General features: G+C 36.4%; 2 protein-coding genes and 1 non-coding gene across 8 annotated transcripts; 2 read left to right on the top strand and 1 right to left on the bottom strand.

Moving 5' to 3' along the window:
* The first annotated feature begins 1,811 nt into the window (after positions 1–1,811).
* On the top strand, positions 1,812–13,039 carry LOC113690517 (DNA mismatch repair protein MSH5). Of its 6 annotated transcripts, none has more exons than XM_027208449.2 (34): positions 1,813–2,192; positions 2,878–2,909; positions 3,035–3,129; positions 3,342–3,422; positions 3,500–3,572; positions 4,173–4,236; positions 4,601–4,755; positions 4,871–4,972; positions 5,049–5,076; positions 5,163–5,194; positions 5,284–5,341; positions 5,573–5,659; positions 5,805–5,861; positions 6,485–6,586; positions 6,680–6,724; positions 7,321–7,398; positions 7,511–7,561; positions 7,663–7,744; positions 8,437–8,510; positions 8,623–8,722; positions 8,935–9,031; positions 9,130–9,219; positions 9,349–9,413; positions 9,517–9,575; positions 10,205–10,281; positions 10,358–10,444; positions 10,581–10,642; positions 10,734–10,795; positions 11,483–11,536; positions 11,635–11,720; positions 11,986–12,017; positions 12,109–12,132; positions 12,367–12,482; positions 12,598–13,039. In XM_027208449.2, the coding sequence occupies exons 1-34, from the start codon at positions 2,157–2,159 to the stop codon at positions 12,673–12,675; spliced, it is 2,421 nt and encodes an 806-aa protein (XP_027064250.1). In that variant the 5' UTR covers positions 1,813–2,156; the 3' UTR covers positions 12,676–13,039. The 6 variants fall into 6 exon arrangements, with proteins under 6 accessions (XP_071907555.1, XP_071907554.1, XP_071907558.1 ...); XM_027208447.2 differs by having other exon boundaries at positions 10,713–10,795; XM_072051454.1 differs by lacking the exon at positions 11,483–11,536 and having other exon boundaries at positions 1,812–2,192; positions 10,713–10,795; positions 11,620–11,720.
* LOC113690518 (GDSL esterase/lipase At5g55050-like) lies at positions 13,003–15,708 on the bottom strand. Its single transcript, XM_027208451.2, has 5 exons — positions 15,317–15,708; positions 14,595–14,719; positions 13,823–14,062; positions 13,492–13,741; positions 13,003–13,377 (listed from the first exon to the last, which is right to left on the bottom strand). Exons 1-5 carry the CDS (start codon positions 15,591–15,593, stop codon positions 13,157–13,159), a joined length of 1,113 nt encoding a protein of 370 aa, XP_027064252.1. The 5' UTR covers positions 15,594–15,708; the 3' UTR covers positions 13,003–13,156.
* Positions 14,117–14,189, top strand: TRNAF-GAA (transfer RNA phenylalanine (anticodon GAA)). The gene has a single exon. It is a non-coding gene; the product is annotated as a tRNA-Phe (tRNA).
* Positions 15,709–18,695: the final 2,987 nt, after the last annotated feature.

Genomic DNA, 18,695 nt, shown 5'->3' with positions numbered 1-18,695 from the left:
GAAAACTTTTAAAACAAACAACTAGAGGCAAATCTTAAAAAATAGAAAAGACTAGGGGAGTGGTCAAAACAGAAAAGAAAAGATAGCTTAGGAAAGAAAGGAAGAGAAGGGGAAAGATGCATATTACGTTTGGGAGTTTAATGAAAGAAAAGAAAAGAAATATTTTTCTCTTATTTGAGAGTTGGAGAGATATGGAAAGAAAGGATTTTATGAGAATACAACTTTACATATTTACCCTTTCAATTTGTAAATCAAAGTCCAAAAATTAGCTTTCTTGTTCCCATAAATAGAATATTTGAACAAGATAAATTTCTAAAATAATTACATCTGCATTCCCACAAGGTGAATAATAAAACAAATTTCTTGGTGGACTTCGATTCTCTTGCATGCATATAAATCGCCTCAAGTCCTTGTAGTATCTTTTAGGTAATCTTGATATATGATTTTTGATATTGGCCGGAAATGCCTAGTAGGTTATCTATTTAATATAAATTAAATATTTTTTAAAAAAGAAATATCCCATAAAGTACTAGCTCTTTATGGCTTTTCTCTATTATATGAGTCAAGTACCAGGTTTTTATGGATATTTTATTCTGAATCATTTAATTTATGTTAAATACATAAATATTTGCAAATAAAATTCAAAAGCCGTTACACAAATATTTTTACGAAAGGAAAACTAGCATGTTTTGTATTTAATATAAATGAAGTATTTGAAAGTAAAAAAAAATTTGTCCATAACATACCAGTTCTTTACGAGTTTCTTTCATTATATGAATAAAATACTAGTTATTTATGAGCATTTTACTTTAAATCATTTAATTTATATTAAATACATAAATTTAATTAAGCCAAGTTCAAAAAGTGTTACACTAATATTATTACGAAATGAAAACTAGTAGATTTTATATTTAACATAAATTAAATACGTGAAAGTAAAAAAACAAAAAGAAATTACCCATAGCATATCAGCTCTTTATGGGTTTCTTCTATTACACGAAATACCTTTTGTTTGGTGAATTAAAGAAATACCTTTTGTTTGGTGAATTATGGGTGAAAAATGGAAGAAAGCCAAGTTTTCGCCGGAAGTATTGAAAGTACAGGACACATGACCGAGAAACCTTTGCGGTGCTTTTATAGAAATCAATTTTAGGATATATTGGGAATAATAAATTTTTGTATCAACTTTTAAAGGACAAACTTGACATATTAAAAATGTCTTTTGGAGCCCAACAAGTTTTCGTCCTTTTTTTTCCACTTTTGGGCGGAAACATTTTCAACAATTGGATTGGAGGGAGACTTTTATCCATTCATTTCACTTCTCTTCTGTCTTGTTAAACTCCCAAATGAAAGAAATGACCGTTCTTTCTCTCTGAATACTTTCTTTTCTGTCCTTTTCTCCCTATCCAAATGAAACCTAAGAGACTATAGAGAGTTAATAGAGCTCAAGGGAGGTGCTATATTTCTTCCAAAAAAAAGACAGACTATATGGCATTAGTAAATTACTACTCAAGACAGAGTAGACAGATGATAGGAATCTATAGTTGGCAGCTTGAAACGAGGAGGGAGAGGGTAATCCTCTATTTCGGGTGTGAAGTTATTTTCCTCCGACTGGTGTAACTTATTTTCTGTCAGAAATTATTTTTTCAAATTAATTGACAACCAAACAATCGAAAATATGAAAAATATTTTTTTGGAAAAAAATTTTCTTCCAAACAAACAGACCCTAAAACAAAAAAGAAAAAAAGAAGTAAGGGAGGGCAGGGATGTTAACGAGTGATAATTAGCCACAGGGAAAGTTTCTAAGTTCATCCCTTCTATTAAAAAAGGACTTCAAAATCACAATAAATAAAATCGTACCTTTATAGCGCCTTCAGTTGTTTACTGCCGTCTTAAGCCCACGTCTTCAAAATCAGAAGCCCTTGATTATCAAAGGCGTATTTGACAACTTTAATCCACCACGCCTTCGTCTCTCATCTGCAAAGGCATCACGTTTGGAGCAGCAGCAAAGTCCGACTGATTATTTCTGGACAAACACATTGGCTTCCCCTTCCTGTCATAAGTTGAAGCCTAAAACACAGAATCAATTTTAAATTTCAGTTTTTCGCGCTCTTCCTCTGTTTTTCCCTGTAACCACAAATTCAGCCTATGGGATAATGGAAGAAGTTGACGAAACAGAGGCCACACCTCAGGTAATTCAATCCGCATTACAAGTCTAATCAATTTCGATAAAATAATCAATGTTTGTTCTGCCATTTCAATTCCAAAATATTTCAGCTGAGGTAGTTTGCTTATTTGAGGATCACTGCAAAATAACAAGTAGGCCTCAGGATTTTCCCGAGAGAATTTGAAGGATGGATATGTTCTTATGTTTGGATTAATATGGAAGAATTTGATGTGGACGAACTAAAGAGTGTATTAAAGAAGATCAAATTTTGTGAATCTCGAGTCTGTAAATCATAAGCCGAGGAGATTCAGCTAATCGTCGTGCGATGTATGGTTTCAATTCACACCTCATTTCGAGCTCTTCAGCAGTTAGAATCCATGTCTTCACTTTTTCTAATCTCTTCTACGGAATTTTGAAGTTTTTTAATTGACACCTGCTACATGAATTCGAGCTTTGAACTGAAAGCGGTATAGTGTTTTAGTAGAAGATCAATTTCTATATGTGACTCGGTCACTGTATGCTGCAAATTGCAAAAGATGTTGGATACTTTTAGCCAAATTTAATGGTTTCTTGTCTCTTACATGTCGGCTTGTGCATTAATTCTCAACCAAAAGATAAGAAGTAGAGAGTACTGCCTTCTGATGTAGAACATTTTTGAGTGGTTTTTGTGCGCTGTTGACGATTTTCCTAAAATGTGCCTTTTATTGCAGGTCTATATGGCTTGTATCATGCAAGGTCATAGGTGCGCTCTCTTTTATATTGCACTCTAATGTTTAGAGTGTAATTAGATGTTAACATAATGTTTGGGTTTGTACATTAACTTTTAATCTCAGAAGAGTTTTGTGATAAATGAAATTGCATTTTCAGAATTGGAGTTTCATACTATGATTCCAGTATCCGACAGCTGTACGTGCTTGAGTTCTGGGAAGATGGAAGTGAAGATTTCCCGTTGGTAGATATGAGTATGAATTCTTCCCCCAGTAGAGCATAAAATTGCTTTTCCAGCTTTATGGTTTTCTGAATGGGATTGATTGGTAACATTCCCAAGTGTCTTTTGATTTAATGATAGTTTGGTTTTGGAGATCCCATCTGAAATTTGAGAAAAAGACAAATTGGCTTGGGATGTTTTGTTTCTTCTTCATGCATCTTATAAAATCCTGTTACTCTACTCCAGTAATATATCAAGCCAAACCATCCATCATTTACACAAGCACAAAAAGTGAGGAGCTGTTCTTGGCTGCTTTACAAAAAAATGGTATCTTTCTCACTCTTAAAGTGGCTAGCAAAAATTTCCTGCATGTCAAATCACTGTAACCTGTTTAAATATTGCAGACGGAACAAGTAATGCAGCTACTGTAAAGCTTGTCAAGAGTTCATTATTCAGCTACGAGCAAGCATGGCATAGGTATGGAAGATACAGTAGGATGTTGCACTATTACATCCCCTTGCACAGTTCTGTTCAGTCTAAAAAATGAAGTGAATTTCCACTGAAATGAATATAACTTGAAACTGCCCTATACTTCAACTTATTCTCTCTTTCACCAGTAAATTGTCCTTGCTTACAGTTTCATTGCAGTATTTGAATGTTTGCAACTTTCTCTTTTTTCTGTAAAATGAGGATATGTGTTCCTTATAACCATTAGTTGGCCACTAAAGTACTTCACAAATATGAGAAAATAAGGAATTAGCAGATTGCTACTTTCTTCTGTTTCTTGTTGGGCCGCTATGATGCAGAATCAATGTGGCAGAGTATGCCTATGATTTCATTTCCTTTCATTTGGAGCAATCCTGAACTTCCAAGTTCTTTTATGCATTACTTTCATGAGTTCTTCTGGTGATGCTGTCATCAAATATTTCATTAGCTTTGTTCTCACAGAGAATTTTATCATTCCACCAGTAGTTCGTTGCTAGATTCTTTAGTTAAATCAATTCTACCCAAATGGTATCATTTAATAGAGTGGTATGTTTCACATATATTCTTGTTTGTTTTTCTGTTCTTGTCCAGATTAATGTACCTTCGGGTCACAGGGATGGATGATGGGTTGAACATAAAGGAAAGAATGTCTTTTGTAAGTACAGATAATTTCTCGTTTCAGTGGTAGATTGATCTGTCATGCCTCTTATTATAAGCACTTTGTTTAGCTCAAATTGACTGTTCAATACTATGGGCTACTCCACAGGCTTTTCGTTCAAAAAGATGCTTGATGCTCTTTCCTCATGCTTTCTACAAGAATAGACTCTGGAAAATCTGCAAAGTTGAGATAGAACTAGTTGGTGGTTAAGGGAGAATTTATAAGAGAACTCATGTTCCCATATATTTGCCAATGTCTTGAAGTAAAGAAAATCTGAGTATTGTAGTGTTACTGAAAATGAAAGATCAACTGTATCCAATCACTCACATCGTATCTAACCGGTTTCTTTTCATAATTTTAGCTGAACTCCATGATGGACATTCAAAGTGAGGTCCAAGTTCGTGCAACTGGAGGGCTTCTTGCGGTTCTAGAGAATGAAAGGATTATAGGCACCCTTGAACAGAAGGAGTGTGGAAGTGCATCCATTGCTGTTGACTCAGTCATTGAAATCTCACTGTATCTTAACGAACTTGAATACTAAGTTCTCCAATTTTTGATTCATATGATCTTATTTTCTTGTTATATTTCATCCAAAAGTTTAGTGCAATGCTCTAATTAACAAAAACCGCAGAAACAAGTTTCTCAAAGTTGACTCGGCTGCACATGAGGCATTGCAAATATTCCAAATTGACAAACATCCAAGCCACATGGGGATTGGCAGGGCAAAAGAAGGGTAAATTATGAACCATAGTTGGGGTTCTGAGTTTATTAACTTGAAAATAACTATTGAATAATACCTTCAAGTGCAGGTTCTCTTTATTTGGAATGATGAATAAGGTCAGCAGCTGCTGTTAGGTTTTAATAGCCTGTTCTAGTCTTAATTTGCAATTGCTGACTGGATAGATAATTTCTGACTGTGCCAGTGTGTAACACCAATGGGCAGACGTCTTTTGAGGTTAGTTGACAATCAAGAATCGACATTGTTACTATTGATCTGTCAGTGCTACCTCAATCCTCTGACCAATTAACTCAATTGTCAACTAGGAACTGGTTTTTGAGGCCTATACTGGACATTGAGAAACTGAACAAGCGTTTTGATGCTGTATCCTTCTATTTTGAAGTAGCACCATACCAGTGCTATTGGAGTTACTATTTATTTGAAGTGATGGAAAATGAGATTTGGTCGTATTTGAATGAAATCTTTGATGAAATGTTGCTAAAGAATTTATGCCCAGAGTTGAAGGTTTACATACTTTGAGACTATGTAATGCAGATGGCTGCAGGGATGTGTGGAATACCAGTTCATATTAGGTTTATTCTTTGACAAATCAAGATAACATTCTTCCATTCTGCTGAAGAACTTTTGGCCTCTCTGCGTGAAACACTGCAGTCCATAAAAGATATTCCTCACATACTCAAGGTGCATCCATATTCTCTTTGTTTCACCAAATATGCCCTTCGAGCACTTCTTTATTCGGATTTGTCCAGCACAACCAAATCATTGATGTTCCTGTAAAGAGTTGTTCTTAGTAGTTTAACATGGTGTGTTTTCTTTGTCTTTAAAGAAGTTCAATTCTCCAAGTTCTTTGTGCACAAGTAGCGACTGGAAAGCTTTTGTAAAGGTAGGCTTTTTCTGCTTCATTGTGATCATCTGGTTATTTAATTTGAGCTAAAATAATAGCTAAAGTATATCATATTTGCTCAAGTTTGCATAAAAAAAAATTTGCTTAAGTTTACTAAAACCTTTGTTTATTAAGCATATATCACTTTCTGAATAAGTTTTGTCATGGAGATTGCTATAGAAATTTAGGAAATAAACCTCTGGTTGATGGAGCTCTCAATAAATTTTTTTGGACAAGCCTATATTGATATTGCAATGGTCAGAAATGGCATCTGCCATCAACTATTAGGTTGAAGCAACATGTTCTTTCACATCTGCATTAGGTTCAGGGTGGCTACACTTCTGATGTCTTTCTAAGTAAAAGTACGGCTTAAAAAAAGACAATAACTGCATTGGTTTTTGTTGTAATGAGTTCTTTATGCTGTTATTTGTAGGTATTTGTCCACTCCTGAGCATTGAGGTTGTTATTGTCTAATGCTATACATTACAATTCTGATAGGGAAGTATTTACCGGATAGGAGATGTCATCATCCCTTATAGCTGGTGCTACTACTGCCATTAATTTTAACCTTGTACTGTGTTATTATTGTGCCTAATTTTGTTTCATATGCTTTTCTTTTGTAGAGCATTTGTTCTCTCTTGCACATAAACAAAATATTTGAAGTTGGCATTTCAGAAAATCTTCAAGAAGAATTGAAGTATTTGAACTTGGACATTGTTGAACAGGTCGAATTAACATTTTAACTTGAATGTTTGAATTTGAATCTTGCCCTTTATGAAGTTGTGGCTTTTTTAAAATCATCTTTGAGTTTGTCGCAGGTTGAATTTTACCTATCTGCGGATCTGGCATATGTCTATGAATTGGTCAGATGTTTCTTCTGAACAACTTTTACTTCTATTATCTCATATTTTCTGGATTGCATAGGTCTTTCACTTGCAAATAGAACGTCCTTTAATTGTCAGAAGAGAAGCAATAATAATGAAAAGAAGCATGGAACCTTTGTCATCATTTGCAGCTTTTGAGAAGCCAAATTATCCAAAAAGTTCAGTTTTTGTTCTTATGAAATTTGCATTTAAGGAGATCTTGTCTGCATCTATTTTTGAGGTCAGTTTTGATTTCATGATGTGCTCCTCACTTGTGGCTTTGGTTTATGCTTTCTTTGCCCGTGTTGTCGCATTTATTAGCATTTTACGAGAGGGGATATTGGGAATTTTTAATCAGCAGGGAGTTTTGCATATGTTGTTGTACTTGCTGAAGATCATTATGCTTGCTTATCTGGATTCTAGTTTAGCTTATATACAAGTAATGGACAATGGTTTGTATAGTGGACAACCATCTATACTTTCTTTCTTTCTGGTAGCTAAGTGCCAAGTCGATATGATCCATAACGTGCAATTGCCTTGTCAGACAGTTGTTGCTTCTGTTTAGTTGATTTTGTTGAGGCTGATTGCTGGTGTAGGTTGTTGGCGTTGTTGATGTGAATCGAAGTAAGGATAAAGGTTATGAGACTATTGTTAAAGATGGTTTTTGCGATGAGGTGTGACTTCTCTAAGTGGTATTTCTAAGGTTCTTAGGCTCTGGTGACTAGAGTATTTAACTTCTAATTTCTCTTTTGTGCTTTTCTGACAAGCTTCCTTCTTCATATGTAGTTGGATGAGCTGAGGCAAATATATGAGGAGTTGCCAGAGTTTTTGGAAGAGGTGCTAGCTTTTAGCTTTTATTTTTTTAAATGCATGCATGAATGGCATGAAGGTTATTGTGTCTACACATTGTCTAAATTGATGTTACCACTTTTTTGCAGGTTTCATCAGTGGAACTCACACGGCTGCCTTACATGTCTGGAGACAAGTTCATTCCTTGTATTGTGTATATCCATCAGATAGGTACTATTTGCAATTTTTCTGCTCAGATTTACCTTGCAAAAGTTTGTCAGGATATAAAATTATCACTTACATCTAACTACTATGCGTATTTGGATCCTTTCAGTGTCTTTTTTTGGTTGTATTGTTTCTTTTTCTTATGTAAAGACCACAAACACTTTAATTGTATACAGATATTACGGTGTTAAAATCATCATTGTAGTCAATCGATTCAATTTTGTTGGTTATGCAGCATTAATCTTCAAAATCCTTTGCAGTTCAATGGAATTTTTATTTTAAATTCTACAAATATGTTCACTAAACTGAAGGTCACGCCATGGGCGTCAAATGACTGATGATGATGTTGGAAGTATGAGAAAGTTTATCAGAAGTACATATTAGTTTCTTCGCATCATGAACCATATGGATTTTTTCACTTTGAACAAGAAATGATTTTAAATACCAATTTCCTTAAGTGGATCCTGTTCAGAAAACTTGGGAAGAGTGGTGCATCTACCTGTGACATTATGTACGCTGCAACAACTGTTTATACTTCTCATGTCCTAAGGAGCATAGATGCATTTCTACTTGTTCCCAGTTGGGAAATAAGTGCAAATAATCTCTTAACAGATACATAGATGGCACATTGCAGAAGATTTTATCTGGTTTAGCTTTATTGGGTCTAATAATGACATTTGTTTGTAATTCATCTGCAGGGTACTTGATGTGCATTTTCCAAGAAAATCTTGACAAAAGCATGCTGGAAAAACTTGAAGATTATGAATTTGCTGTACGCATTTGACTTGTTATGTGAAATGCATAACCTTGTTTTTAGTTAACATTAATTTGCTGTTAGTGAACATTTCTTTACCTGCCTTGGAAATTGGGTTTGGAATATACAGTTCTCCGATGAGGATGAGAATACTAAGAAATTTTTTTATCGCACTGCAAAGACACGGGAATTGGATAGCCTTCTTGGAGATCTATATCATAAAATATTGGGTATGCAGTGAAGATTGTGAACTCTTTCTGATAATATTTTCCATTAGCTTGAAATGGTATCTGTTTCTATTAAGAACGTAGAATGTGATACAATTTCTGTATAATGTGCAACTTCATATAATCCACAGCCAATTGGCAAGTTTAAAGTTAGAACTAGGTTTGATTTTTCCATCTTCCCGTTATCTTATGAATTTAATCTACTTCCTTCAAAGACATGGAGAGAGCAATCATTGGGGACTTAGTTTCTCGGATTCTTCAGTTCTCTTCACATTTAAAACAAGCTGTTAATTTTGTTGCTGAGCTTGATTGGTAAGCATCATAGTGATGACTACCTTTTCTCTCTAGTGCAAAAGTTCTGACTCTCTTGCATGACAAGTTTCCTGACAATTATTTGTGTTATATCCAAGTTTCTTGTCTTTAGCATTGGTTGCTCGTCAGAACAATTATGTGAGGCCCATTGTGACTGTTGAAAATTTGCTTGATATACTAAACGGAAGGTTAGCGCTATCCTGTCCAATTTAGAGAACATGCACTGATTTTATTAATTCTGTTTTCCTTGTGAATAACCAGCAACTATTACTTATTAAATTTGATAAGGCGGTAACAGAATATTTTCTGTTTGACAGACATGTACTTCAAGAAATGACAGTAGACACATTCATACCCAATGATACAAAGATTCTGCATGACGGTTAGGAAACTATACACGCCTCTTTATGGATTTAAGTTTTGGATTGATTTATCCTCATCTGCATGATTATTACGTTAAAAATTGCGTGTCTTTCATGTTTCAGGAAGGGTTAATATCATCACTGGCCCTAATTATTCAGGAAAAAGCATCTACATAAAGCAGGTGAATAACAGCATATACATATACACATATATATACATATATCTCTATACATATATATTTTTATATATTTATATGTATATGTATGTGTGTTATAGATGCATGTATATATATCTGATGAACAGCAGTAGATGTTTCTTCATTGTTCCAATTTTGTGTTGTTTCTCGGCCACAAATGCATCCCATGAGCTTAAGTACCTCGTTGTGTCCATGGATCTTGCATGGTGTATATCATGCAATTTAATTCTCCTATTATAAGCTGATGTGTTGGTTGTTCTACTTTTCAACTTGTCTAATCATTTACTAGCAAAATTAGAGTTGGAAACTGCATTAAAGTCCTCTATCTGTCAACATGCGTTCTCATCTGCTTTTTATTTCTTGATCTGCTAAATGCTTCTCGAAAAGCTAGCGTCACAATTTGCTGTGTTTCTGAATTTTCTGTATAAAAGCAACACATTCAATGATTTACCATTGTTTGGAAAGCCAAATTTTATATCAGATTCTCATAGTCCAAGTAAGGAGGAAAATTTCAAATTGATGGTTTTGTTTGTTTTAGTCCTTCAGACACTGAACTGAATTCACTTTTGAAATTTTGATGCCCCAGTTTCATATAAAGTATATACTTTTTTCAGGTCGCATTGATAGTTTTCCTTTCACATATTGGGAGTTTTGTACCTGCTGATGCTGCTATTGTGGGCTTGACGGATAGGTTTCACTTTTTGGTCACCCTAATTATAAACTATGTCATTTACTTTATCAACCTTGACGGGAACTTTATATTGTAGGATATTTTGTGCAACTGGGAGCAAATTCATGACAGCTGAACAATCAACATTCATGATTGATTTGCATCAAGTGGGAGTGATGCTAAGGTATATGTAAAAGTGTAATTAGTCCACTAATGTGTGGCTAAGAGTGCTCATACAGTCATATATAGATTCTCAGAAGTACCTTGTTTTGTTTTACTTTCTTCTGGAGTCCCATGACTCAGTTTTTACATCCTTCTAGGCATGCAACTTCTCGATCATTGTGCTTGTTAGATGAATTTGGGAAAGGCACGCTTACAGTAGGTCAGTTTCTTCAGCAATTGTTGACTGTTAAGCTCTTAGAAGTTTCAACTTTTCTAACGTTGTTATTTAGAAATGACACAATTTATTTCAGATGGCGTTGGTCTTCTCGGTGGAACTATAAACCATTTTGTCTCGTGCTATGATCCTCCTAAGGTGTTGTTGGCATTACCTATTTGTGCATCAATCATGTTATAGGTGCAGCTTTGTAGGAAAAGCAGTAATTCACTCTGCTAAAAGGAGATCCCCATCACATCACAATAAAGGAGTTCAGTACTTGCCAGTTTCTAGGTTCCTCAACAGGAGCAGATTTCTCAAAAGAAGTAAAATCAAAATCACAGTGTTCATCTCGAAGAATTGTTATGCGTAGAAACAAATTAGAAATGCATGAAGGGGGATAGTAAAAAAGGATGGCCTATATCATGGTCTCTCATGCAGTCAATAATACCACCTTTACTGAGAGCTCTCTTTTCACCTGATCCTTGAACTACTTCCAACAAGAAAGTGAAGAGACTCTAGCAACCTGATAAATTTTTGTTGTTCAAGTTGATTCTCTATTTGAACACGTCTGGCATTTTTAAAACTTATATAAGAAAGGAAAACTGTTTTCCTCTCCCTGCTGGTAGTTGACACATATTATCTGTATTCCCCAAATGTTTGTTTCTTTTAAATATTTTCAACTCTTAATTAACACTCTCCCTAGTCAAACTCAGATAGTTATTTTGTGATGGTGCAAATCTTCCAAATATGCTAAAGAAATGTAAAACCCTACAGTTTCTTGTGCGTTATATGTGCTTTTTACATTGTTGAGATATGCCTTTTGATCACTGAGTATGCTTGCAGGTTTTTATCTGTACTCATTTGACTGAGCTATTTGACAATAGCTGTTTACTGGAGGTAGAGCATTTAGGAGTGCTTGATAGGACTTGTGTATTCAAATTCTGAATGTTATCTATACTGGTTGAGTTACAATCTTGTAGCTTGACAACTTTCAGTGTGACAAGGTCAAGTATTACACCATGAGCGTGCTGAATCCAGACAATAAAGAGAATGATATTGAAGATATAGTGTTTTTGTATAGGTACGAAATTATTGCTTGGCTTCTGAGTATAAATTCTTTCCAAAGTTCTGAAGAATTCTTCCAGGAATAAGGTCAATGCATTTTCTCATATTCTTGTTGATGGCTCACCTCAAACACTTAACTAAAATTTCATTGTGTTTATTGGTCCAGTATGAGTTGCATCTGTGGAGCTTGAAGCTCTCTTTCAGATCATGGCCAGATAAACCTTATCTCATATTGGTATCAGTTCTCTATCATGGTTGTTCTAACTCTTGTACTTTGGCAGGTTGGTTCCTGGACGTGCAGCTCTTAGCTATGGTAAGATTTAAACATTTTAATGCACCTGCAACATGCATGCCAGAAGATTTACTGACAACGGCTGAATTGATTTTCGTCTGTTTATTTGAAGGTCTACATTGTGCACTTCTTGCTGGTATGTTTCAATTATAATGCTTTCCTGTTTCCTCAGAGAATTGATCAATTTTGTTGTTACTTTCTCTCAATTTAAGAAAGTGACGGACATGCATAGCATCTTAGAAATCGATGTCATAACCAGTGAACAAGTTCTTATAATTGTGGGTTTGGGATGGGTAAAAATATGCAACCTGACATGGTTTGGTGCATAGAGAGGCTACTTGTAGGTATTAACTGTATCCAATCATGCTAGGAGTATTCGAGGGAGTCATAAAAAGAGCATCTCTTGTGTTGGATGCTATTCAAGACAACAAGCACATTGAGCGACTAAGCAATGAGAATATATCTGCTCAGGATCAGCAATACAAGGTGTTAATATACACGGATATAAACTGAATGAGTTTTGTGTATCTAACTTTAAGCTGTATATTTTTTGCTTTTAGTGTGTCTAACTTTATTATCTCCTCGTACCGAGCAAATGCAGAATGCAGTGGACAAAGTGTTAGCTCTTGATGCCCTCAAGGACGATCTATCTGTCTTCTTTCAAGACGTTTTTCCTTAAGCGCAACATAATTCCTAATGCTTTTCTGGATCGTGCGCATTCTATGGCTGCATTGCTGTGAATTCTGTTCTTTTCGGATTGTTATTCAGCAGATATTTGTTTTGAATAACGGGAACTTGGGCATATGCTTCTGTAGGAGTTATAAGCGGAGAACCAAATATTAGTGTAGCATTCTATGTCTGTTCAAAAATGCTTCTCACAAATATCCTCATTTAACTTCGAGGATAATCTGTTCTTTTTCGAGTTGAAGGTCATTTTATTGTTGTCGTTGCGCTCAACTCACTGATGAAATTGTCTCATTATCTTGTAAGTATAGCCACATATGGATGATGAAATAAACATTTATTGTTAATTTGGTATGCAACATGTTGAGTATATCCAGGCGACACAACAATGACGGTATCCTCTTAGTTTTTGCTCCGGCGCGCACAAATAAAAAGGGAAGAATACAGTACAACTTCTTGATCTCTGTAGTGCGATTTTATAGAGCAACCAGCTGCTTGACATTGATGGGAGACACGTATGGCTGTGAACCAGAGTAGATGGTATCGACCATAATTTTATCCGTTGCTTGTGTGGGATGGACTTTATCCCAGAAGACGTGATCGGTTCTATTGGAGCAGTACACGGCCAGGGGCGTGCAAAACACGTCGGCATTCAGTTTTCCAAATCCACAACAAGCTGCCTTTGCCTCGGTAAAACCTAATAAACGTCGAAAACAGAATGATTCACATCAAAACTTGGTTGGTCATGAGTTTAATTAAAACAAGACTACCTGACGTCGTCGTAGTTCAAGAAAACGCGAGTGGAGATTACCATAAGTTGCTGCGTTGTCAATGATGTCGAGGAGGACTGTATAAGTATCAAATAAGGAGTAGCTGAAGTCGTTCAAAACCGACTTCAGTCCCGCCAACATTGATGCAAGTCCTTGGTTGTATTTGATCGCCAAAGAGTTGATATCTTGATTGCATTGTTCATTGCCGGTGTCATGTCTTTGCCCTGGACAGCACCCAAGTGATCCTAGTCCAACCACAACAAACTTGCGAGCCCCCAAACTATGGATTTGCTGGCCAAATTCAGTAAAGATCATCAGAAGCTTACACAAGTCGATAGTGCATATAACTTCTGTGGGATGTGGATGATGTACCTTCAACAATCCTTGGAGTATGGAAATCATCTGATCAACGTACTGATCTGGAGTAACCTTCATAACTTTTCTGTTGTTTAAAGACTCGAAATAAGCGAAAGCATCATTGCTTCCAATCACCACAAGAAACAGAGATTTTGATAAACGCTGCTGTGCTGCAGCAGGCCCAAGCTGTTTCACTAGTCTGTCGTGCAGCGCAGTGAAATAATCCACTTGTTGGGCCAGAGAGAGCGTCTTGCGCTGTAAACAAAAGAGTCAGAGAGAGTCAGTTCATAAAACTTCTTCACCATCACCGCGGGGATAGCTCAGTTGGGAGAGCGTCAGACTGAAGATCTGAAGGTCGCGTGTTCGATCCACGCTCACCGCATGGCTTTTTGAATCTTTTCCAAACGTTTGGATGGTGGGGCTTTTTTGGGCTAGCCCAAGGTTAAGTTTGATAGAAGTGCTGTTGGACTCGAGTACCGGATGGAAAAGATAGCCTTTTACGCTTGAGAGAGGGCTTTGTCTCGGAGTGAAGTCAAGTTTATAGAGGTGGGCCTCATGCCAAAACAAATGCACGGAACCACACCAAACAAGAATCAAGCCTTGTAGATTAACAGTCCCCCTTGTCATCAAATTTTTGGGAAATTCTCTGGGAAATACCTCTTCTCTAGATTCAATTGATAAGCAATCGCTTTGGTTGTTTGAATACACGCAAATGGGAAAGGAATCCTGCTATCCTATGATTCTTGCAAGGATTAATTAACCCAAAAAAAAAAAAAAATGTACTTACGAGGAAGCCTTGGCCGGTGGTGTTGAAGAGTCCTGATCCTCCAGATGCAAAACTTACTCCCTTGAGGAAAACATCACTTGTATCGGACAAATATGGAGGGGAAGTTGGCAATCCCACCTTTTCAGCTGCCACATATATATATGTATCAGAAAATCTCTCTGTCACTCGTCAAAAAAAATTACAGTAATATTGAAGAATGTATTCATTTGCGCAGCCGTACGTAGCTTCAGAATTTAAAATATCAGTAAGTAAACAAAAGGACAAAAGGAGGAAAGAAATGATCGGACACTTTTGTGGCTGACGTCTTTGTCAGTGCACTTAAGTTGTCATCTTCAAATAAATAATAATAATAATAACAGAAGGCATGATGTCATCATCATACTCAAATTCTTTTCATACGCTTTCTGAAGTCCATCCCCCTCGATCTCCTTCTTTTGCTTCTTCGGAGTTGGGGATAGAAGGTCGTAAAAAACATGTATACTGACTGAGTCAATCGTTCTGGCCTCGCAGAGTATTTCAATTCATCGTTCAATCAAAATTGCAACTGAATTAATGGCCAAAACATGCATGCAAATTGCAAGGTTAGGAAGTGGTTGGTGCCAAAATAGACCCCAGTAACTAACTTGATCGTCAGTCATGCAGTAAATGCAAGAGTCATCAAGATACAAAAGGGCAAAGTCTTTTCTGTGATGGAGTAAATTTTTTGACAATAAATAATGTACCGATAAAATCTGCAGCGTTTTTGCCATTGCAGAATCTTCCGGTTGGTTTTCCACCAGGGTAATCAATGCCGTTGTAAGGGTAATTTGCCTTGAGAAGCGAGTCTTTAATGTAGTTGTTGTTGCCAACATCAACAAGGGAGTCACCGAAAACATACACGGCCGGAACTGTTTGTCCTTCTGAGAAACTGATGAGAGCAAAGAAGAAGAATAGGGACATGTTTCTGAAGGCGAAAAACCCAGAGCTGGCTATTGTGGAGGAGGACCTGAGACAAGCCATATCATCAATAAGGCTCCAGATACCTTTTCAAAGGCTTCTCGATCCTCGACTTGTATGAGTATCTCCACTAAAGTTGGGGAACGGATGGATGGGTTTTATAGGGACATCCTAAGAGGCAGTGGAGGAGGAGTGCAACCCCGGTAATGTGAACGAGTAGAAGATTTGAGACTTTTTTTTTTTTTTTTTTGGTGGCTTTGATGGACACCATTTACTCGATCAACAAGCCGTGTCGATGTATAGATGTATGGCATTAACGCCAAAGTCTGTTTTGACATGTAGTCTGGATATACACTACGATGGCCGGAAAACGAAATTAATGGTTCGGAATTCTGTGTCCATCTTAACTAAATCCAAATTAAAAGTCCTTCGAAAGTAGAAGAAGATACACATAGCATTAATTAATTAATCATTAATGCATGCAGTAGGAAAAAGAAGTTGACGTGCTACGAAAACTTTTTATTACTTAATAATGGTCCTAAAGTTTGTTCTCTAAATTCTCATTATTCTCATTCATGGACCTCAAGCAGTCAAATTTATGATAGAAAGAGAGGGATTAAGTTTCACGTGCCTGTCAAATTCATGGGCTCGTGCCTCCGTTTCTTAGAACGAGACGAGTCTCTCTCTCTAGAGTATGGTTCAAAGGTTCAAAGTCGCGGTCGCGGTCGCAATCGCGGTTCGAACCGTCTCACATTGATTTCAACATATCGGTCACGATATCTGTGAGACGTAAATTTTGAAGTATTCTAAAAATTGTGAATAATATTAAAAAATATATTAAACAAAAAATAATTAAAAAATTAGCAAAAGAAATCTGTAAAATATAAATTTGTGAATTGACTCGACCGAGACTATCAGTATTAGAAACTTCTCCGCCGAATTTTTCGTGATTCGACCGGGTTCTCGGTGATAAGCCGAAAATGTGTATGTTTTACATAGATTTTTATTTGATTTAATTCATTATTACTACATTATATATACCATCGGAGATTGACTCTCCTAAGTCAATCCTTACGGGGCCCGACTAATCCCATGTGACCCGGGCTCGCCGCCCCAACGCGGCCCGAACACGTTAAGTGCCCGGAGAAATTCAACGGAGTGGAGACTCGAACTTGTGACCTCAAGGTTCACTGGTAAGAGGCGTTGCCGCTGGACCATTCACGCGGGGGCTCTATATATGATAGTATATCAATCCCTGGTAATGTGCACTTGGTTTTTTTCTCCCACTTTTGCTCCTTCGCGTCGCTGCTAATAATGCTTATTGTCTGATGATGATTAAGGCGCTGTTTGATAATTCAATTTAATATTTAAAATTTTAATATATTCAAACCGTTTGATAACAAAAATTAATTATCTAAATTAATTAAATGTCACTGAATTTTCTAGATAAAGTTAGCTCTCAAAATTTTGATCAAATTGATAATACCTTAGATAACAGAACAGAAATGGGTACATGTCAAAATGTTCCAATGAAAATTAGCCTACAACTTTCAAATGAAAACAGACTCGGCACCACCGCTATTTTCCACCGTCCCATCACAATTCACACCAGCCAACCCACTACATAGCCTTCTTGGTTAGTTCTTCCCTTCTCAAATCGAATCTCAGCTCTTAACTTGGTACAGGTTTGTTGCCGTCGAACATGTGTTATTGCCATTTAGTTTTTTTTTCTCTACATTTGTGGCTGAGGTACCGAAACAAAACAAAGTCAGAGAAGTCTTTTCTTGCTTTTTGCTGAGGGAGGCAACTGCTGAAATTCATGTTTTTCGACGCAACAAGTCGATAGGTTTACACTTGTAAACTCCAATTTTTGTTCCTGAATTTCCTGTTCGACTTTGGCAAAATTTCTCTTGATAATGTGAATCTTATTTAAGTTGGTTGTCAAAGCAGGCAGGCCACAAAACATGATTGCAGAGGAGGATAAAGACTTTTGACAACCCCTGCCTGAGTGCTGAGTCTGCTGACTGATAAAATATTTCTTCAAAGGCAGCAATAATGAGACTATGACGCATATTCAAAAAGAAACATCCTTGAATTCAACCAAGATAATCACCTTTTTAGCTTAACCATTAGCGTAACGTTTCGTTTTTCTCATCCCAGAACCGGCAAGTAGACTTCACACACTGTTGGGATCAGAACTATAGGCTTTGTTTCGATACAGCATTACTTCAAATAATTATTTGAAATAATTACTGTAACACTTTTTACATGATACGATGTATATGAGATAAAAAGGTGGTTGGAAATATAAAAAGCTGAATTGAAAAATGTGTTTCCGATACAAGCGAAATTTTTTTTTGAAAAAATTTGCTATCCAAACGTAGCCTATAGTTATCAGAGTGTGATTTATTTTCAACTTGTAAACAAAATTTGATCCACAACATCTTGTTTACTAGTGCTATCTTTTGTTTCACATTCCACGGAAGCACAACTTCTCTATTTTGTCTTCGATTAGTAGTTTGTAGTTCTCAAATGACAATCAACCTTAGAAAGAAATGGAGCTATGACAGAGCTTTCCTCACGATTCCGGAAAAGCTGGCTCTTATCCGGTTGCTGGACTTGGAAGAAACCTACGCCATCTGCCATGCGACGGATGGAAATGGTTTGCAATTTGGCCTTGGATGTGGGCATTCAGCATCTGCAAACTGAACTTGGGACTTTCATGGCTGCTGATAATTTATTTAATTACCAAGTCACCAGCCAACATCACCCGCATCCATTGCATGGAGATGGAGCTAAGGAACAGGTTCGTTAGTGTGCTGCAATCACCCACCTGTACTCAGAAGCAAACTTTTCTTGGAGATGCATTGGCAAAGGATGGATCAGATCAAGAACATGATTTTCTTTTGTTTCGATGATATCCCTGAATTTATGATCAACTTTGCAACGAATGATTTGAGAGCTGTTGTTTTGTTTATCCAGGGATGAGTATAATGCAACTTTAATACTATATGCAATTGAATTTCCTTTTCTTGATACCGAAAAAATAAAAATAAGTGTGTCTCGCACGGTAAATTTTTGCCTAGGTGATCACTGATTCGCTTCTACACTGTATTAATAATTTCCTTGTACGGGTCAACCATTAAGTAATTGTGCTTCAAACTG

The sequence above is a fragment of the Coffea arabica genome, chromosome 5c, assembly GCF_036785885.1.
Source record: "Coffea arabica cultivar ET-39 chromosome 5c, Coffea Arabica ET-39 HiFi, whole genome shotgun sequence".
NCBI classification, from domain to species: domain Eukaryota; kingdom Viridiplantae; phylum Streptophyta; class Magnoliopsida; order Gentianales; family Rubiaceae; genus Coffea; species Coffea arabica.
Note: the sequence above shows the minus strand (reverse complement) of the source record. Positions and strands in the feature narration are given on the sequence as shown.